Source organism: Charadrius vociferus, unplaced genomic scaffold (genome assembly GCF_000708025.1).
Source record: "Charadrius vociferus isolate BGI_N301 unplaced genomic scaffold, ASM70802v2 scaffold917, whole genome shotgun sequence".
Lineage (NCBI taxonomy): Eukaryota > Metazoa > Chordata > Aves > Charadriiformes > Charadriidae > Charadrius > Charadrius vociferus.
Window position 1 is genome coordinate 462,788 of NW_009649175.1, and position 22,219 is coordinate 485,006.

General features: G+C 40.3%; 1 protein-coding gene across 1 annotated transcript; it reads left to right on the plus strand.

The window, feature by feature from the left end:
* Positions 1-128: 128 nt before the first annotated feature.
* EIF4ENIF1 (eukaryotic translation initiation factor 4E nuclear import factor 1) lies at positions 129-20,348 on the plus strand. The gene is given in 18 exon segments (XM_009888578.1): positions 129-227; positions 3,497-3,570; positions 4,368-4,495; positions 5,055-5,350; positions 5,982-6,183; positions 7,427-7,602; positions 10,023-10,158; positions 10,494-10,673; positions 12,823-13,052; positions 14,531-14,602; positions 14,981-15,164; positions 15,680-15,759; positions 16,128-16,267; positions 16,446-16,530; positions 17,508-17,640; positions 18,835-19,173; positions 19,398-19,562; positions 20,107-20,348. Coding segments are annotated over 18 exon segments (2,961 nt in total).
* Positions 20,349-22,219: the final 1,871 nt, after the last annotated feature.

Consider the following 22,219-nt stretch of genomic DNA (forward strand, 5'->3'; position numbering starts at 1 on the left):
GGTGTGTGTGTGTGCAGCGGGGGCTCCTGCGCTGGGAGGAAAGCGTGCCTGCTGGAAGTGCCTGTCTCGCAATCTGACGGGTTGGTTTTGTTTTAATTAGGTCCGTGGTCAAAGGATTTGAAGTCACCATGGATAATAAAAGAGGCGGCATAACAGAAACTGAAAATGGTGATGCTTTCCTGGAGCTGAACAGAGTTACCACGAAATACCCACATCGTTACACAAAGGTTAGCGCTCTCCCCTTCCCTCTGAAAGTTGTGCGTGGAGCTGAGCTGGAGCGGGAGGGGGGAGGTCTCTGTCAGGGAAGTAGTAAGGTAAAGGCTGAAATTGCCTGGATTAGGATGTGCAAGATGCTATAAAATGAGCCTCTTGTGAGATGTGATGTAGCTGAGCAGCCCTGTTGTTGATATACTTTTGATTCCCACCGCCTTATTTTAATACCTGAGCACCTCACAGCATGTGGTGGAGAGATTATGGTAGAGACAGAACTATGTTGTTCTACCACCTTTCTCAAGCACTTGCACTTGGTAGTTCTGTTTCTACTTTCAGCACTCTTCCTTTAAAAAGTTGACCAAAATGTTTCCTTGTAGTAGATGCCACTTCCTTGGACCAGACAGCACACCAGATCTTATCAGGAGCTTTAATGTGTTTATTAAGATGCCTTTTGTAAATTTAGAATTGCTAAATTGTGTTTTGCTGTTGGAAGCCTCAGTGCTTATGAATCCAACCAGTGCTTAGTGCTAAAACTTCAATACAGGTGCTTTTGTTTAGCTGTGATACCTAAATATATGCATGAGTGGAAAATCACTAACTAAATAACTTGCAAATAGAAATCCTTTCAATACGAAGTAAGTTTGATATATTGTGGGGTTTAAGGTTCAAATCTTGTGTGCAGTTCCGGTACCACTGCTGAAATGTGCTTTTAGGAAAAGTCTTTAATGGTGGCTGATTTCCCTCTAGCTGAAAGCTGTGGGAACAGGTGGTCACTGCTTTCTGGAAATCTATTAAGATACTTTGCAACAAATGGCCTGAAGTGTGGAACAGAGTGAGACAGCGTGTTGTTACTGACCATGTTATCTCACTTGAGGAATTCCGAACTGTTAGCTTCTGAGTAGGTTGTTTTTTAGAAGAAAAAAAATTATCATTGTGGCTGTGTTCTGTTGAGATAGTAGGGCTGGCTTATTTTAACTAGATATCAACAATAAACTGAGTACTTCAGAATTGCAAAACTTACGTGAGAATAGTACTGCTTTCTAATTCTCTCTGTCTTAGAAAAGATGTACACTTAACCTGCGAAGATGCAAAGTACACTATTGTTCAGACCTTGTTACTCAATTAACTATAAAGTGAAGGAGATGAGCTGTCTTCAAACTTTTGCAGCTTGAAAGGCAGTATCTAAACTCACTCAGTCTTGCCCAACTCCTCTCAAGAATAGTAACTGAATAGAGCTTCAAATTCTGCTTGATTTTTTTTTTTTTTGGACAGTATTCAGCTAGTGCTGGTGGTGGCTGGACACTGAAACCAATGTGTTTGTAGCTTCAGTTTTCTTAATTCAGTACCTATAGTTTCTGATCAGGATAAGCTGCAGAACTAGTGCCAGAAGGCATCTAGTCTCACTTACCTGTTGGTTTCCAAGGAGTCTAAAGTCAAGAAACACCGGAAATCAATCTGTGTTAAAATATTTTGCATCACATGTTTGGTTTTTTTACTAATAACATCTTAAATATAGTTGGTTTAAGGTGCTGACATAATCAATACTGTAAGCCATTTTCACATGATCCAGTTTTCTGCTAATTAGGGATGGGAGGAACACTGTTTCAGGACATGTGCTGCTGATTTGGACAGGGGACTAATTTGCTTTAACAGTTTATATTCACGTATAACGAGTAGGAAAACAATTGGCTCATCCTATGAATCCTTCTAAACTATTTGAATCAAACTGCTTAATAACAGCTAAATACACTTTTCCTCCATCCACTTAAAAGTACTAGTGTATGAATTAAAAAAAACCAACCCACTACCAACCCCAAAACACACTCTGGGAGTGCCAGTCTTAATCTCCTCTATTATGAGTGTGTTATGTAGTCCAACTGTGTCTTTTCTAGTTCATTGGAAGCTGTTGCTCCAAGGGTGCACAGCTAATGAGCAAAAGCCAAGAAACAATTCAAATTTTCCTCACTTCAATGGCAGAATTGCAATAGGATCTGATTGAGGGTCTATGGACTCCCTCTTGTGGCCAGCAAAATAGTTAATTTCAAGGCTGGTGATGGGCAGTGCTGTTAATACTGGTGATACCTGCACCAGGCTATGATAGTATTACAGCGCTGGTGTTCCTCATAGATCAAGGTTTATTTTGGGAAGCTGTGGGCTGTCCCTCCCTTCAATGGAACTCTTTTTGCTGAAGACTAGTACGGGGTGATGCTTGGACATGTGTACATGTGCATGCTAAGGTTTTGTCTGGCTACCAAGCTGCTATCTGGAAGCTTTCAAGTATCAAGCTCTCATAGCTAATGAACTGATTTTAATCACATGGGGATAATGTCGTAAAAGCCTTAGAAGATACTGTATTCTTTGGAAAAAGGTAGAGAGATTTCCTTCTTCAGTTTGGCTGATGTGTGGTGTCTGCTGTTAGGATTTCGTTATCCTTCTGGTTGCCCACTGATTTCTGCACAGTTCCAAATCAGTTTGGTACAGTTGGGAGAGGCAGACTGAAGAAAGGTAATCTAGGGAGAATGAGTCAATTTAATTAGAAATGCACATCTCTGCAGCCAGGTTAATGATGATTCAAAGCACCATTAATAATGCTTTTTAAATGTAGCAGACTAGTGAAACTGTAGATTGATTACTTGTCTGCCTCAAATGACTAACTGCACAGGGGTGTGCAACTGTAAACTGAGGACTGTATTTGAAAGTGGGAAAACAGAAGTAATCATTCAGATTGATTTGGTGTTGGGTAGAGTGGATAACTATATAACATACATTAGATACCTTGGAATTGGTGGTGGTCAGAAATGGCAAGCTTGTCTGGAATTTCCAGATCTACCTTAGTAACTGGCACTGTGGTAATGTTTTTTTAACCAGCTGAATCTTATAGCATTAAACATAGCAATTTTGATTCCACCTTGAAAACTTACTAGCTTCAGTATCAATGATGCTTGTCTTGCTTATAAGTTGGACTGTCCAGGGAAGTGTATAGGTAAACATATATGATGTGAGCAGCCTTTCAAGTGTTAACAAGGACTGAACCTGACCTAGTAAGGTTTAGCACTTCAAATAAGAGTTTGTTCTGTGGCCACTGGAAGAAGAACTGAAAAATAAACTTGCTGTCCAATGTCAACTTCTCAATGCAGTATTTCACAAGAAATGAAACAACATATTGGGAAACTTGGGCTGTCAAATTAAAACACTAAATTGAACAGGCAGTCTGGAATAGATATTTTGGGTCACTTGAATCTTGTCTGGGTGAGAATTGGAACTAACTTCTTGCTTTTTCTAGGAGGAACTGCTGGATATTAAAGAGCGTCCCTACTCTAAGCAAAGACCTTCTTGTCTTTCTGAAAAATATGACAGGTATTTTCTTGATTATACGAAACCTATATATATTTCTTTCAAAATAAAAGTTTAAACTGCAAAAAATTCTTAGTTAAGAAGTGTACTTATGTTAATGGCAGGTATAAGTGCTCCAGAGTTGAGTGTATGACAGTGTTTTCAGACATACTAATCTAGCTAGGAATTTTGTGCTTTGAACAAAGATAACATGAGATCCAGCAGAAAATAACTTCACACGACACAAGTCTTACAGACTTGCAGGGAAAACTACCAAGAAGATAGATGGCTGTATAGCACAGATTGACAAGGTCATGTTGCAGCAAGCTGACTTGCTTGATGGGTTACTCTCCCATGCTGACAGTGTACATCACTTAAAAATGAAGTTGCGAGTGTTCTTGGATTGTTGTACATTTGCGAAACAGCACCATCTTTAATATTGAGATTAATTTATTCTACAGTAAGTGTGAGATTGAGGTAGAATCTTCTGAATGCTTAAGAATAGTGACATTTGATCTACTTGAGCTTTTTTCAATGTATCGGGCAAATTTCACCAATAACTAGTGGGACAACATGTCCATGTGTTGTTCCTTTTATAGCCTGATGCTGAGTATTATACTTCCTTGCTCTTACAGAAGGGATGCAGAGTACCATGTATGAGGTAATGAAGTGAGGTAAAGCAAAGATTTAGAAGTTGGGTATGAAAGTTGTTTCACTTGTACAGATTGCTAGTCAGTGAATTCTGTGTTTTCAGCATCAATACTATGACTTATCTATTAAGACTACTTGTAGTAAACAACCCTGCAATTTTATTTTCATAGTGATGGTGTCTGGGATCCAGAGAAGTGGCATGCATCTTTATATCCGAGTTCAGGAAGAACTTCACCAGTGGAAAGCTTTAAAAAAGATTTGGATTCAGATCGGACTTCTCTTATGCGTAGGATAGTAGGTAAGTGCACAAGATTCAAAACCAAAGATGGGCTGTTGGCAAAACCTTTCCTTTGGGATGATACAAATGAGACTAAACAAAGTCTCTGAAAATTGTTTGCATAAAATAAGTGTCAAGGAAATCTTGGTTGCTCTGACTACAGTCTAGTTTCTGATATTCTGGTAACTTATCTAAGAACAAGCTCTGATAGCAGTCAGTTGTTATATCCTACTGTTCTTGTTATGTAATAGTAAATACATATGCAATAGTGCAAGTGCAGGGGGAGAATTTCCCTGCAATTCAAGGCTGAGTACTTCGAAGGTCTATAGTGGGAAAGCAGGTACTACCTAGGAGACAGCAATGATTCCTCAATATCCAACTGTGAATTTAAATTTTTTTCTGTTGCACTTCCTGTGGTCTCAGCTAGATTAGCTTTGCAAAAATAAATCATGAGTGTTTTCTTTTAAAAAGCTCTGGGATAGCAGCAAGGCTATGGAACAGAAGGCTTTTATACAGATGACTAGTTTGTATTTACTAATACAGTAAATTCAATGCCTTTTGTGTTATCTTTGATTTGTAGATCCAAGAGAGCGAGTGAAAGAAGATGACTTGGATGTAGTCTTAAGTCCACAAAGGCGAAGCTTTGGAGGTGGCTGTCACGTAACTGCAGCTGTTAGCTCACGTCGAGCGGGGAGCCCGTTAGAAAAGGAGAATGATGGTGTCCGTGTTATTGGTGGCCGTAGGATTGGCAGTGGAAGAATTATCTCTTCTCGTAACTTTGATAAAGACCACCGGGGTGGTGAAAAAGACATACGTGATTCTAGAGATGCAAGAGACCGAGATCGTGAGAGGGACTACAAAGATAAACGCTTCAGGGTTTGTTCTTTCTTTTCCGATTGCATATTAATCAGTTTTTGGATGCTTTGCACTAAAAGCAACAGGGCAGGTTAACTGCATACAGCAGTGGAGTGTTCTGTGAAAGTAGGCTATTTCCTCCCAGAAGGACCTTTTATGGTTTAAAGGGTGATCACTCAGTGCTTCAGAAACTCCAAAAGTTTTCAGTCCTTCTGCCAGACCAGCTGGGATGCATCTAATACTGTGTATCTTACAAACCTCTCCTGTAGTAGACTTAATAGCAAGATATTCAAAAGTCTAATAGTTCATTCGTAGTTCTCCACCTAGCAGTTGTCAGCAAGCATTGTCTTTAACCTCAGCAGATGGAAGCTTTCAGGCATTTAAAAAAAAAAAAGAGGAACCACTAGCCTACCTCTAAGGATACAAAACTGAGTTTATACAGGCACTTGCAGACCAATAGCCTTTGGTGTAACAAAGCAGAAATTCAACTTTAAAGTTTTTAAAATGTAAAAGCTTACTGAGCATGCTGAGTGTGCATCTTAAGCTTAAAAATCCAAAACTAGTGTGAAAAGATTGTAATTTCCTTTGGAAATCAGGGAGGAATCTCATGAAACAGCATGTAATGGTTAATGCTTTTAATATCCCATCTTAGAGGGAGTTTGGTGACAGCAAACGTGTCTTTGGGGAGCGAAGAAGGAATGATTCTTACACTGAAGAGGAACCTGAGTGGTTCTCTGCTGGTCCTACAAGTCAGTCTGAAACCATTGAGCTCACAGGCTTTGATGATAAAATTTTGGAGGAAGATCACAAAGGGAGAAAACGGACAAGACGACGTACAGCCTCACTAAAAGAAGGTAATGGCAAATTTGACAAAAACTTTGTCCACTAGTATGGTGTATTGCTGGATATAGAGGTGCTTGTTATAGATCTGGGCAAGTGTAAAGAATAGTACAGTTTATCAATCTTTAATCTTAAACTTGCATAGCTTTTGGTCATGCTGAAACACAAGACATAAGGCCCATGGCTGATCTTTCAGACTCTGCAAATACTTTTGAGTGATAAAATAATCTTTTTCCAAAAGAAAGGCAGGACTGAGTGGCTGGAAAGCTTCTATGGATGCTGAATGATATCAGGAATTTGCAGGCTATTAAAAGGGTCTTGTCCATTTCTATATCCTGCTGGTTGCTAAAGGCTTGGGTTTAGCTAAGCTAATGCTTGAAGGTACTTTAAATACTTTTTTTCTTGTAGTAATACTAGCATTAGGAACACCAATTTGAACATATAGCTGCCAGTAATATAGCTTTAAGCTGAATTTGGAGACTATCTGAATTTGTCTGCATTCATTGGACTTCAAGTCTGTTATTGGCACTGCAAATGCTGTAGTATAAACTTTTCTGAGGCAAGAGAGAAGATAGCTTCTTAATGCTAGAAATTCTGCAGGTGGACAACATAAACCTGAAGAGCTCAAGCTCAGTTGTGTATTCACTTAACTAAGCTGTAGTACAGTTTCAATCATACTAGGTTTGTACTCATCACAGCTTTTTTGCAGCACCTGTGAAGCTTGGTAAGCCTTTAAGATGTGTACCTTGCTCCTGCAGGAGCAGGAACAATGTTTGTCATATCTTGACAATATTAGGAGAACTCATGTCAAGTGCCAGCTTTCAGGGAGTCTGCTCTCTGCGGCATCTAGGAAGAAAGAAGGAGCTGCCAAAGGATTCTTGATGGAAAACCAGGAGCAGCTGTTAACTTTAACAGCTCTATCTGCTTGTTGTGACATAATATCTGATCTGTCCTGTGTGCTTCCTGAGTTGATTAGGGTGCAGTTGTTTATACATCACTCAATGGCAGTTCTTATTTTCTTGAAACAGATAGAGCTTCTAGTCTGTAATTAAGACTGCTAGAGTTCTAGTGGGTCGTAGTTACTGTTGTAGCGGACTGCAGCCAGCACACTATAACTGATGAAATAGCCCATAGAGGGCTAGATTACTTTGTTCGTATGCTTCTAATTCCTAGGCAATTGCATTGACTGTTAGGCACTGTTCCTACAGGAAATAGTCAAGTTCGGTGACTCAGCAATCACTTGGTTTTCTTTTTAAGGGATAGAATGCAATGGTGGAGTGGCAGAAGAGGATGAAGTGCAAACTGTCCTTGCCAATGAAACTCCAGCAGATCAAGAAGTTCCTAGGGAAGCCGTCTTACAAGAACCAGCTCCAGGAGAGTTTGACTTCAATGAGTTCTTTAACCTGGATAAAAGTGTTCCTGGCCTGGCTTCGGTGAGGTGTTTTTCTTTAAGACTGGCTGTATTCACAAGAAGCATTTTTGCTGCTGATGCATTCAGTGAAAGCTAAAACTTAGTGTGTAAGTCTAAGACTTGCAGAGATTTAGCTTTGGAGCATTAGGATGTTAATTCTAAAATGTTATTCCTGGGACTGACTCCATCTCCAAAGAAAGTATATGAGGCAAACTAGCTCATTATTTTTCCTTTCTTTTGATCATTACTTGAAGGCTCAAAATCAGCATCCTGGATGCATCTTCTTTGGAAGTGTTACAGGTGTGTTCAGGGAAGATTTGCTGAAAAAAAAAAAAAATTGTTGCCAAAAGCAACCTTTTGCAGCGAAGTCTAGGAGTTACAGCAAATGGGTATTTTGTGCAAGCCTCCTGCAAGGCAGAAAGCCTGGAGAGTTGTGATAAATATATAGTTGCATTGTTATCAATACCAGTGATGTGACTGAAAGGATGTGTGACTGAAAGGATGTATGTCTGAGAAGGTTTGAATCTTATTACTTAAACCGCTGTATAGTGGTTAATTCACTATTTACTACTACTACTGAGTTGGAAAAACAAACATAGCCTACTAATTCAGTCAAAAGCATGTTTAAACAATGTTATTGATGTGACCAGTAGATACTTGTAGCCCAAGTGGTACAAGGGGTGCTACTGTAACTTAGGAGCTATGTAACAAGGCTATGAAGAAAAAGACTGACACTTGCACCCCAAGTTTCGTCTGATAATGGATTTTTACCTCCAGCCGTGATTTGGTGGGGATTCTGGTGCTTCTGTTGGTAGCTTTCCTCTTCACCACAAGAAAGGGGTAAGCAGGTCCAGCGAGTGCTGACTAAGCGTGGGCCTAATTAATAAACTGCTGATGTTTCTATTCTGACCTCTCCATCACTAGAAGGAAAAGCTATTCTTGACTATTCTAGGTGGTATAACTGATTAGTAGATTGAACTTGAGTATAAAGGCTTAGTGCTGTAAAAACATAAATGTGTTTTTTTTAAAAAAAAGTATTCTGACAGTAAATGAATAGACCTGATACACAGTTTAGAAACATTAGGGTTTAAAAAAATAGAATCTTGCCCTACTCCTTAACGTGTAAAAGGTGCTTGCATTAAAAAAGGCTTATCGTATGGTGGCAGTAATTTTACAAATACATAGTGGAGAGTTTGTTCTACTTATAGAAGAGGTAAACAATGTGTCTTTTCACAAGTCACAAAATACCTGCTGATGAAGCTTTAGTGGGCAGATGTTTTAATTTGTCACAAGTGAGTTTCAGACTAGCCAGAGCACATTGTAATATTCTTTCTTTGTATTGGTGATACGTCTTTGGCAAGTGTTACAGCAGATTTGTACGTTTCCTGACGTAACTGTCTTGATTCTTCTAAGATGTTAGATCCAAACTATTAAAACCAAATGGATCTGTGCTATCTTGGTTTAGCTGTTGTAAATAGCATTGAGTGCTCCTTGTTTCAGATAAAATAGCTTCTCTGGCAGAATGAAGCTGGGCTTACTTTTGCCTAAATGTAAAGGTGCTGCATGGTGAAACAGTATCTGTGTCTATTGAGCAGGCTTTTAATTGGATACTATCTCGCAAGATAGGAAGAGCTTTAGTTTGAGTTCAATTTTTGAAGCATTTCAAAAGCGGCACATTATAATGATTAGCAAAGAAGTAAACAGTTTCTAGAAACTGCAGTGACTTCTGACAGAGTGACTCTATGAAGTACTGCTTAGTGACCTCAGTTCTGCCTGGAGGGAGAAGGTGCTAGCTGCCAGTACTCTGGTGGTGGTGCAGACTTTGGCTTGAAGAATGCAACCCTCTTCTCAGTCCCAGAATGGTTCAGCATGTGAAGTGCAAGCGAGTAGCCCCTAGCTACTGTCCTTCTCCCCCAGCCCTTGTGGGATGCTCACAAGTCAGGGAGTAGTCCCTGCACTTTATTCCAGGCACTGTCCTTGGCCATTGCTGGAACTGAATTGAATTATGACTGCAGAAAATACAACAGATCAGAGTACTCCCTCTGTACAGTGATAGGGACCAGCCTTGAGCTATTTGGCTATCAGAATTACTAATTGTTATAACTTGTTTTAATTCTTCTGACAAGTGCGTCTCACTTTTTTGGCATGTCCACTGTAAAATGGCACAGTTGATCTTTGGATGCTCCAGTTATGCTGTTTCAGTTATATCAAATACTTGTTCAGAGTAGGAATTATAAATAAAAGATGTATGATGGGTTATGCTAAGTGACTACATGAATGCTGCCCTATTGGAAGGAAAAAACACAGTTCAAAGCTTCTAAACTCTGGGAGCAGCATCTAGTTGTCTGTAGAAGAAAAATCTTAGTTGGCCAGTAAAGCTTCTCAAAGATGTCACTGATCTTGCTTTTGTTAAGATTATCTTTTTTTTTCCCCATAATCTAGATGATAGAGGATGTGCTGGGGGAAGGCTGAGTGTCTGCCAGCAGGTTCAGCCGGTGGGTTTCTAATCCTAGTCGTTCTGGAAGTCGGTCAAGCAGCTTGAGATCTACACCACATGAGGAACTGGAGAGGCTAGCAGGTAAGACTACAGGACAATGCAGGGTCAGATAGCCTCCTTCCATATTCCTTCCTACTCATTCAATAAGAACACGGCAGATAAAGCTTTAGGATAGTGAATTCTCCCACGGTTTAAGCTCTTCATGTTCTTTTGGAAGCTCTTAGAGTAAGCAGCTGAATGTTCTTATTTTATAAATGTTCGTGTCATGCTCCTGATGACTCTCCAGCTGATCTTGGGCAAGGGGCGTGAGGCATAACTTTTCAGTGACATATTGAAGTCGGTTACCAGTGTATGTTCACCTTGAGACATTGGGTTGGTAAACTGATGTCGCAGTGCTCCTGGTTTTGCTGTTTCAGGTCTAGAGCAAGCCATTCTCTCCCCTGGCCAGAACTCTGGAAACTACTTTGCTCCCATTCCATTGGAAGACCACTCTGAAAACAAAGTGGACATCCTAGAAATGCTACAGAAAGCCAAAGTGGACTTAAAACCTCTTCTCTCAAGTCTTTCAGCCAACAAGGAAAAGCTTAGAGAGAGCAGTAAGTGCCTCTTCAGATATTGTTGAGTTCTTGTGATGCAGTATCTCAAGGCAAGAGGCTTGGTATTCTGGAAACCTCAACTGCCAAGTCCAGGAGTAGGGAGTATTATAGGTTTAGTTATGCTACTGAAAACCCAATATTCAACAGGCCTCAGTTGCGTCAATATCATCGCTGATCCTTTTCATCCTAAGTCATAGGATGACATCAGGACTCTCAGACTGCTTTACTGGCCATTAATAATCATAAGTTAAGATGATGCAAGTCTTGATCTGAGTTTCCAGCTTTGTCTTTGGCATTCGTATAAGTTTTTCCATACTGGAGACTGGTAATGTCAGCTCTGAAACTGTGTGGCATTTAAACTCTGGCTTCACCAAAAACTTAGTGTAAGTCAATCTTTCAAGCATCTATAATGGATCACATTGATCCATTAAATATCAGTATCTAAAAAGATGAGCAGTGGCTTGAGGATATCAATTTTTTCCAAGTGCATACTCTACACTTGAACTTTTCAAGACTGTTGCTTGCACTTGAAGCACAGCGGTCTGTGCTTACTGTTCGGTGCATTAATTAACTAACATAAAGCTACAACATGGCATAACTAAGACAAATCTGTTCCGAACTTGGCTAGAATCACAGGATTCCACGGAACTTACTCTGTTAGAATTCACTTTTGCTAGCATCAGCTAGAACAGCTGTTTAGACCAAACAGAGTTCAGGGCTGACTTTAAACTTAATGTTCAAAGACACCTCCAAGTTAGGGTTTTGCATGTTTGGGCCCATAGCGTGCATGGAGGGTACAAAACAAAATGCATGTGTTCCTTGGAGTCTTAAGGTCTAATTCCAATTGGTTTCTCTTTGGCAAGCAGCATGTATTGCCATATAAACTGGACTGAACAAAAAGTAATGCTACTCTGACTTGTGTGAAGCATCTAGAAAGGAAAGCATCCAAGCACTGCAAATACTCTTAAACATCCAGACTGGGAGCAGGGAGTGTTGGCTAACATATGGAGAACGCTTTCTTAATTTGACTTAAATAGAACTACAAGTCTTTTCTGTGTTCTGCTTAGTCTGACGTTTCTGCTAAAAGCTTAAAGCTTAAAACCTTGATCCTCGCAAACCAAGGATGCGCTTAGTCTGACTTTTCTGCTAAAAGCTTTTTAAACCTTGATCCTCGCAAACCAAGGATGAAGGAACAAAAAATTGTGGGGAAGCTTTCATTCACTCAAAAGTACCTGATTTGGGTTCTATATCCCATAAAATGCTGTACTGTTCTTCAAGTGTTGTGGAGTTTTCAGGTCAATTCCTCTCCACCAACATCATACCTTTCCTCCTGTTCCATACTGCATGTCTGCATCATTGTTTCTTTTCTCCACCTTCTTGCCCAAATTTCCAGTGAATCTTATTTCTTTGGGCCAACATCGCTACAGCAACCCATGGCATGCTCCTGTCTCTTCTTCCTTTTCTCTTAAGGTATCATACCTTGTGATGTGTGTTAGCTCGTCCATAAAGCATGTCTAGCCTTGATGTCGGGCACTGGTAGATATTTATATAGGCATACACAGGAAAAGTACTGCTTAATAACACTTGTACCTTATTCTGGTTATGCCAGTGAAATCTTTCTATAGTGGCTTTAATTTCTTAGCAAAAAAATCTACTTCAAACTTTATGCACATCAAACTAAGTGTGTCACTGAGTCTCCAAAGTATCTAAGTTTTCCAGGTATGTATTCTCTCTGCTTATGAGAGCTTCAGACAATTTGACATCACTTATACTGTGGCTGTAAGACCATCTGGTCTTCTGGAGTATAAGATAGATGGAACTATCCTAATTAAAAAAGAACAAACTCAGTGTAACAATGTGTCTTGTGGGCTAAAGGAAAGGTGGTGAGAAGTTACCAGTTGAAACCTAAACAGATTCTTGTGGAGTCTCACATGCCTGTAGTTGCACATGGTAATACTCCTAATTTGGATATTAGAATATCAGTCTAAACACAGGTCAGACACAGTTTGACAGCTAGTCTGAATATCAGAAGATAAGTTTTTGGCTGTTTGGTGTTTTCAGACAGCTTGTATTCAACACTGACACAAGAACTATTAGCTCACTCGTAAACAGAACTGTGGCTTACCAGTATTTCTCCTGTATTTCTCAGCACATTCAGGAGTTGTACTTTCAGTGGAAGAAGTCGAAGCTGGGCTAAAGGGCTTGAAAGTGGATCAGGAGGGAAAAATTGCTACTCCATTTATGGCCGAGCAAATGGAGGAAGCATTGAATGTCACTGGCTCCAGACAGATCAAGAAAGATGGAGACATGACTGCATTTAACAAACTAGTCAGCAGTATGAAGGCAAGTGGGACTCTACCTTCACAGCCCAAAGTCAATGTAAGTAGCAGACACCTGCAGTCTTCTGAACTGTGCTAAAACACGGCTTATGAACTGAAACTGAAAACCCCTTACCTGATCCTTCTGATGACATGTGAGCCATGACTGGATACAGCAGCATGATATTAAACATAGGCTTACATTTAGAATATTGTTGTTTGGAGGGGAAAGTAAGGGAGGTCGCTTTTCCCTAGCCAAAGTAATTAAAAGTGGGGCTTTTTTCAGTTCAGAGTTCACAGGGTTGATTTCATGTTAAGTTTCTGAAAGCCTCAGAACTAATACTATGTGACAGTTCTAATAATTGCCACCTTGCAAGTGGACCTATGTGACTATCTAGTCCAATTGATTAATATCTGGACTTGAAGACTATAAATACTTGCCCCCAAAGATATCCTGTATGATGAAAAGGCTGAATCTTCTACTATAGAGGACGTTTTGATTAGTGTCCAAGATTCTCCTATCTTGAACTCATCCTGTCTGAACCTTATTTAATAAAGACAAATATATGTGTAGAAAAGATTCTAACGGACATCGTCAGCCCACTGTTAACGGAAGACTTGCTAGTGTTAGGTTAGTGGTTGCCTTAGTGCTGCTATTAAAAGGCACCTCTGTTCAAACGCTTGTAGTGTGGGTACAGCTAACACTTACCTGAAGCTTAGGTGTCTTGCTTTAGTGACTTCTGGTTCAATAGAGGTATGTCAGTGCTTAATCTAGTATTTAAGCTTGGATTTTATAATTATTTGTACTAAGATAAAACTAAACTGAACACTTGTTAGCTGAAAGATTAATATTAAACAACAGATTATACTAAGCTTTAGACTGGAAGAGATTGCAGTATGAAATTTCATCCTGCCGCTAACTACCTCAATGGTATGTTTGACCCAAAGCTATCAATAACTACTACTGGCACCGTGAAATACTTCTAACTAAGGCTAAAGCATCTGTTTTTTCCTGCTAAACTATACCCAAGGACTTCTAGCCTCATCCCACTTCACTAAAAGATAGCAAAGAATGTAAATTTGCCCTGTGAAGAATTTGCAGACTGATTTCACACAAATTGAGGCTTTGATTTCCGGCTGTCTTTTTACATTGACCTGTAATTTTGATGCATAGAAGAATATCATAAATAATTTCTCTCATACATGAACATTTTTCAGTTTGTGCAGAGTTTGTTGACCACTTGGCCCAACAGTTCATCTCCAGTTTGCACAATTATATAAATTCATGTATCTTACTCAAACTTGAATAAGGCACACTGAACTACCTGTATGCAATCCAGCAGCAGGCATTTTCTTAGCTAGGGAGCATCTGTGAGCCAGCTCAGCCCTCAGCTTTGCTGGAATTTTATTTGGCTGATGCATAAACTGTGGTTTCTAACAGAACAGGTGAAATTATTACTGTCAATGAGACAAATGTGGCTTGTCTCTTAGTCTGCTTGTTGTATCTACATCTAATTTATAAGGTTTTCCTTTTCTTAGCAGAGCCTTGAGAGCCACTTAATGTCACCTCCAGAGATGTCAGGCCAGCCTCTATCGAAGAATATTCTGCAGGTACTTCTTATTGGGGGGGGAAGTACTTAAAAGGGTATCCCTAGCAGGAAAACAAAAACTGTTTGAAAATAAGGTGTTTAAGGCATTTATGAGATCAGTAATCAGACATCACTCCCTACAGAGGAAATAGAACTAGTCAGTAGTTCAGTTTACTTAAAAATTTGTCTTGTCCTGCTATTTCCCATGATTACAACTTGAAAATTAAAAATGTGGCTAAGTGCCTAATTCTAAGGGCAATCCAGAACTGATGTATCTAGTTACACAAATACACCTTGTCTCTTCAACTTGCTATAAATAGTGTAGCCTGTAGTGTAGGAAAATGAGCTTGTTTGTGTAAATTGATCACATTCTGGACTTTCTTTCGTTACTTATTCTTAGGAACTTCTTGGTCCACCCATTACCAGACCTGCTTCATCAAATGTCTTAAGTGGCCTGATAGGTGGGTTGGAACCTGCAGCCTCTTTGCTGACACAACGAGCACCTTCTCCCCCTATTCCACCTGTGTTTCCAACTCGAGCTGCTTCTGCGGATTACCTGCGCCATAGAATATCTTCACCCATTGGTGAGACTGGTTGCAGATCAGTTTGCTTTTTTATTACTTGAGTTTGTTTTAAATAATGCTTTCCAGAACAATAAAAACTACCTGGCATTAGGTGGGCAGTTAGGTCAGCATCTGCCTCTTGAGTGTGAGATGTCTTTTTTTTTTTTTTTTACTTAAGTCTCTAATGTTGAATCAATGTTTAAGTAATTTTCAGAAAATGTAGATGTGTGTGACAGATCAACTAGACCTCGAAGTAAACTCTGGTGTGGAGTAATGTGCTCAGCTACTGTATAAGAAGCCAATTTTCAGGGACTCCTTAGCCATTTGTGTAGCAAAACACTACCAGTAGCCTCCCTGTAGCTCTCCAGCCCAGTAACAAGGAAGAGACATAGCTCTGTGTAGACTTAAGGGATGAGCTGAGAGTCTTCACAAGAAATCCTTAATTCCATGTAGAATTGTTTAAGTTAGGGATGTATATTGTATATATTGAAATAAACTGTTAGTCATCTTAAATACAACTGTTGAATGTTCTCTAGGTTTTGCACAAGGTTCTCAGCAATTGCTTGGTGATCCATTTCCAGGTGTAAGGAAGCCCATGAGTCCAGTTGCTGCGCAGGTTAGATTAAATGCATTTTGCGTAATGTGTATTCATCTTGTTATATTGTGTGGTCTAGAAATAACTTGTAGAAACACATACATGTCTGCTATATTCAGATGTTTATGCTTAGTCAAGTTCAATCTGAGTGTGAGGATGCAAAGTCTCATTTATAAAGTCTTAAAACCTCATTGCAATTGCACCCATCTTAGAGTACCTCAAGTACAAGATTTTTTTGAAACTTCTATTGTGTACCAAAAAACAGATGGCTTTTGGTGGGCAGACACTTTGTGGAGGCTATAGTTGTAGCAGTAAATTTTCAGTATCTTAAAATACCCCAACCAAATACAAGCTTTGATTTGTGTGTCTTTTATACAACTCTACTTCAGATGAGTCCCTTGGAAATACAGCAAGCTGCGTTAGAGGGACTGGCATTACCACACGACTTGGCCATACAGGCAGCAAACTTCTATCAACATGGCTTTGGTAAACCACAGATGGACAAAAGCAGAGACGGCTACAGAAACAGGTAAGTATTCGACTGCAAAATTTAAGGGGTACACTGTCAATGGATTTTTTTAATGAGTATTTTCTTTTACTAGATATTAGTACTAGTGACTCAAGCTTGCATTGGCTCTTGGCAGTCCTGCTTTCCATTCTGTGCCAAGAGTAGAGCTGCGTCTTACTAACTTACTGTCTGTTAACAGGCAGCAGCGAGTGACTAAATCCCCTGCACCAGGACACAGAGGCAGTGCATCTTCTCCAGCCCCAACAGCATCCATTACCAGCATGGTCAGTACCTAATGTATAACGATTGTAGGAAAAGCTGTGAAAAGCGTCTGCAGTAACTAGACTATAGCAATTGTAACTAACAGGAGAAAGGGAGACCACGTTTGTGTTGTATCAGTGGCCACAAGATACAAGAATGAATTACACTTCATACTTAATTGAATGTCTCCACTTTGGAATACAGCCTTTTCTGACCACTGTCTTATCTAAAACTGAAGAAGCACCATTAATATTATTTTGACCTGGTCTTCTGAAATCAAAGAAGGATAACTCTGAAAACTCAGGCCCTCGTATTTTGGTACTTAAGTTTTCAGAAGACAAGTGCTGAAAGGCATTAGCCTCTTTAGAGGACACTGGTCTTTAGGTATGAAGTGACTGTCCTAAGTGTCTGCAAGTTCAAATATGACCTAGGAGCTTCAGGGTCACTTTGAAAATAAATAAAACCTCAAAGCCAAGCTGTTGCCTTGCTGCCTTCACTGTGTAGAATGTTGCTTTGACCTAAATTTTCCATTCGATCAGTCAAATAATTTCTTGCAGATCAGAACTAACACAGGCTATCAGCTGCTAAATCAAATGAGTGCTTTTGTTTGTATACCAAATGAGTGGCTTCCACAGATGCTACGTAACCTTGAATGGGAGGAGAATACAAATGAGGCAATTGTTTTCTGCAGATCTGTCAGCCCTGAGTTAATACACATAAAGCAGCTCTGTAGAAACTCCTGCTGAGCTGCTGTTCTGAACCAATAGCAAAGAGGAAACAGCTGTATCAGATTTCTGCAAAAGCTAAAGAGAAGTGCTTAAACTATAGAATAAAGCTATGAAAGGAAGTGAAGTAAAGCCACAGGCACAGAGTGGCCGATTCAAGAGAGATTTAAATGGAAAGGATGTACTAGAACTGGTGTCCACCCACTACTAAGGTAGTGTGGCCTATATATAATCAGCACTGAGTAAGGTGTTGCTTCTTACTGTGTCCTCTGCAGCTGTCTCCTTCCTTCACACCTACCTCGGTGATTCGCAAGATGTACGAGAGCAAAGAAAAAAGCAAAGAGGAGCCAGTTTCTGGGAAAATGAAAGTCAGTGATGGTAAAGATGAAAATCAGAGGCCAAATGAAGGTATTGTCATGGATTTAAAATAACACACATAAGAGATTGTGAATAGAATCAAAGAGCTTCACCCCATAATATGCCAGGCTACCTTTAGATATTGCTGATTTGTGGAGATGAGGAGGGTGTAGAAATAAGCCTGTAGTAGGAGGAATGGTTAGAGCTATGGAGGGAATATGCTTCCAAGTGCAGTATTCCACCAGTGCTGGGTTTAAATCCATTTTTTCCTTGTCTGTCAGTTTGTGGGCAATAGTTACACTAAGAGGCCTGGACCAAAACTGTTTCTTTGCAACTGGTCTTTCTGAACAAGCATATTAACAATAATATTTCCATATTGCTCTATACCAGTAATTGAATACAAGCAACTTACAGCCCTCTTGAGCCATCTTAACTGAACAAAGCTGAGACCAATTAAGCTTTTTTAAATGTAGCAGATCAAGGAAGCATTTTGCACCCTAACTGATATAAGTGGCTAGTCAAAGAAAATGCTCGATACTGATTGCCTGACCCAGTAAGACAAATGCGCCTAACTGCCATGACATTGTGCTTCCATACTGGTAACTACAGAAGTAGCTTGCAGTTCCTATTATACCACTGACTTTTCCTTTTAGCACTCCGACTGTTACTGCTACCTCAACTGGTAGCAGACAACTCTAAGATATCTTAAGCCTTGTCTAACTGATCTGGATGGTCTGTGGAGGTATCTTCTTGAGGTGCTTTAGTGTTCCAAATCTTGCTAAGCAGATGTCAGACATAGAAGGCTGCTCCTGACCCCCAAACATATCTAAACTGATAAACCACTTTGGGCTAGATTTCTCGCACAACTCCAGCTCCCAGTTATAATCTTATCAAGGGAGGATCCCCTGTACCTCCTGTCTTGGTTTGGGCCTGACTCATCTGTGCTGCCCGTTTGAAATTTCTAAGAAAGGAAAAATAAGAGTTAAAGGTGGAGTTACTGCTGATTCTGACCTAACTTAAACTTGCTGTCAAGGGATTTCTGTGGAACGCATTCCTTCTCATTACTGTTTTGAAATAATTTGGCCAAAAGCATGAAGGAAAGACAGATGCTTACTATTAAATACATACAACTAGATACCAGGACGAGCTGAACTTTAGCTATCAAATCCAGTCATTAGCTTTAATTTTCATTAGATGTAATCTCTAGCTGTGGACTATAATAGTTGTATTCAATTCTAGCTACAGATAACCTACTGTCTAGTTCTGTGGAGAATGCAGATCAAGAAACTTTGCCCACCTTAGGTACCAAACTACCTGCACTGCAGCGCTCTGCATGTTCCACACCTCTTACCCAAGCAAATCGTTGCACCAAAGAGCAAGACTACAGGCCTAAATCAACTGGTAGAAAGACTCCTACAATGGCCTCCCCAGTACCAGGAGGCCCTTTTCTTCGTCCTGTTCATCAAGTACCCCTTGTTCCCCATGTACCAATTGTACGACCTGCTCACCAACTGCATCCAGGATTGGTCCAGAGAATGCTGGCACAGGGGGTTCATCCACAACATCTTCCTCTACTGCAAGCAGGTAAGCCATACTTTTTTTCCTGTAAGTTGATGCATGTTCTCTGTAAGACTGACTTTGTTAGGAACACCACAAACTGATACTCGTTACTGGTGATGTTTATTACATCAAAACTTACCTTTAAAACTAGGCAATAAATCCCAACCCATCTAAATGTATAAATGTTTGGTTTGCTTCAAGTTCCATATGTTTATTAGGTAAAACGTTTCCTTGCTCTTGTTCAACAGGTATGCTTCCTCCTGGGGTGGACCTGTCTCACTTGCAGGGAATATCTGCTCCCATCCTTGGCCAACCTTTCTACCCACTACCAACAGCCAGCCATCACATCTTAAATCCACGCTCTGGGACGCCTTTGCAGCTAGCAATGATGCAACAGCAACTGCAACGATCAGGTAGGCTAAAAAATAAAACAGGAGTGTGAGTTTTGGTACTTGGAGCAGGCTAGTCAGTGCTCTATGTGTGTTGGCCTGTTTCAGTATACTGGGCTAACAGGAAGCTATTTTGGTAATTTAGATACTCCTAGTCACTAATCTTGTGTGGATATTGGAGCAGTTTTGGCCACTGCAGGCTCTTATGCCAGAAGAAAGTCCAAGTGGAGCATTCGGTTTCAAGATCTATGTTGCTATTGACAGATCTGACATTTGCAGCATGTGTGTGGTCTGTCCTCCTTTGGTGGGTGAGAGGGGCCACCCCCCTGTCTCAGATAAAATGCTATTTGGTGCGGATCTTCCAGTTAAAACCTGTACAGTACTGTGTCCAGAACTGGCAGCGTCAGGCAGTTTATGGGAGTACTAACAACAGAACAACCATGTGGTGTCTGGATTTCCTGGGGCTCATGGAATGAGTAGAAAGCTACAGTTGGCTCGCATGCCTCATCAGGCGATTGCTCCGGGCAAATCTCAGTGTTGGGTGAACATATTACTCCACCTCTAACAGCTCTACATTTTACAGGCAGCGGAGCACAGGGATCACCTGCTGGTGCACAAACAACCCCTCAGAACGTGCTGTCTCGGACTGGATTATCTCATGGGCACACACAGCTTGACCATCGCCCCAGCCAGAGAAGTGGCTCTCCCATTGGCCTTGCAAAATGGTTTGGTTCGGATGTCTTGCAGCAGCCTCTACCTTCCATGCCATCCAAAGTCATCAGTGTAGATGAACTGGAATACCGGCAGTGAACAGTGACCACTGGGTGGGACACTTGTGATTCTTTAGACTGGATAAAAACGTCCATAGTCAGGACTTCACCTCTGTTTGTTTTTTGGGGCTTTTATTTTTAGCACTCTGTGCAAAATTTCTTTTTGAGAGACTAAAGCACATGGCACCTGTCCTGGTCTCATGTCTGCATCAAGACTAAAGGATCCATTATGGCTTGAATAGTGAAGCCTGAAGAAAATTAGATGCAAGACAAAGCCAGTTTAATCCTGGAAGTGTCTATTTTTTGTTTTTGTAAGATATGTGAATGAAGTGCTGATATTCTCTAGTGTAGAGGTAGCAGCTATGGATTCCTCCTGCAGAAAACTAAATGTATAGACCCTTGTGTACAGACTTGTGTATAAACAATCTTTTGTATATATACACATAGAATAGCCTTTTTGAATCTATACAGCTGTACATAAGAGTAGCTGATAACAGTTGAGCTTTAGTTGTGCCTATGGTTTGGATCTTTCTCCATTGTATGTGTGGGACTTTAAGATTAAAGTTGCATATCCTAAGTGTGAGTGAACAGGATAAAGTTGCTTTGCCTTTCCTTGCTGCTCATCTCCTCTAGGTCTCCCTCTCGCATTCTTCTGTCACGTACTGTGCACTCAGTGTAGCTAAAGTGTCAAAGTAAAAAGCCCACATCTTGCTGTCTGTATAACAAAGGTCTGATTCCTTGTGTGTATGACTCTTGCCATCAAATGAGAGAGTTGTTTAGTCTTCAAACAGCCTTGGGGACAGGACCTGGCACAGTAACGATGAAGCCAGATCTTCAGTCTGCCATAAGCAAAGAGACTGTAGGTACCTACTGGTTGTAGCTCTTTCAAGAGGGCTGGTGCTGGTCCTTGTTTAGCTGCAGTATTTTCCTTGTTTTAATCTTTCAAACCTGAAGGTCAACCTTTCAAACGGAAGGTCATCAAAATGGAGCCTTTGAATCCTCACCCTTCAACTCCTCAGTCAGAGCTGTGGTATGTTCTATGCTGCCTGCAGCGCTATTTACAGAAGGGAAGCCCAAGAACTGTCCTCAATCTAGTGTGTATCTACCGATGCAACTACTGTGAAACTTGCCTTTGGAGTCTTGTTCTGTGGCTTGAAAGGGGGAGGATAGGGTAGTTTTGTGATCTTGCTGTGTATATTTGGTTTTAAAATACTATGTTCCTTTTAAGCCTGTTTCACTTTCCTGAGCAGTTAAGTGTTCTCTTCCATCTTTCTACTGCATGGTTCCGCACTTCACTTTCTCACTTGTGTTGAGTCGAGTATGCTGTCATGTCCTCTATCTAGCTTAGGCCATTGTGCTCTTTTTTTAAAAGGTGAAAGCAAAACCAGAATTCTCACGGACTTGCTCTTTCTTTGGTCTCACTGAACGCAAAGCCAGCAGCAGGAAAAAAAAAAATCACTTGACTGTATTATAACAATTGCCAGCATGCTGTGGTGGGTTTGTTTCAGTCCAGCAGAGACGATGTTGTACAGAAATAGCAAGCTGAAATCTCCAATGTGGAATCTGTTGGGGGGTCACCCAAACTCCTAGTGGTTGTTCCTAAAACAATCTGTGTAAAAACATGCAATCACCAGCTTGTCCTTGTAAGATTGTTTTCATACTTTTTTAACTTGACACTTTCCCAGTAACATTCTGTAAATAAAGTTGATTCTACCAGCTCTCTGTATCAACTGCTCTTGAACTAAACTATAATGTCAGCATATTGATTAACTTTTAGCACTGTTCTTGTGTGTAACCTAAAACTACTGTTTGAACCGCATCTGCAGAGAACTTCAACTTTATTTTCCATGTGGGAGAGAGGAAGAGTCTGTGGTGATGAAGGTAACTGGTGTCACTGGAGACATGCAAGGG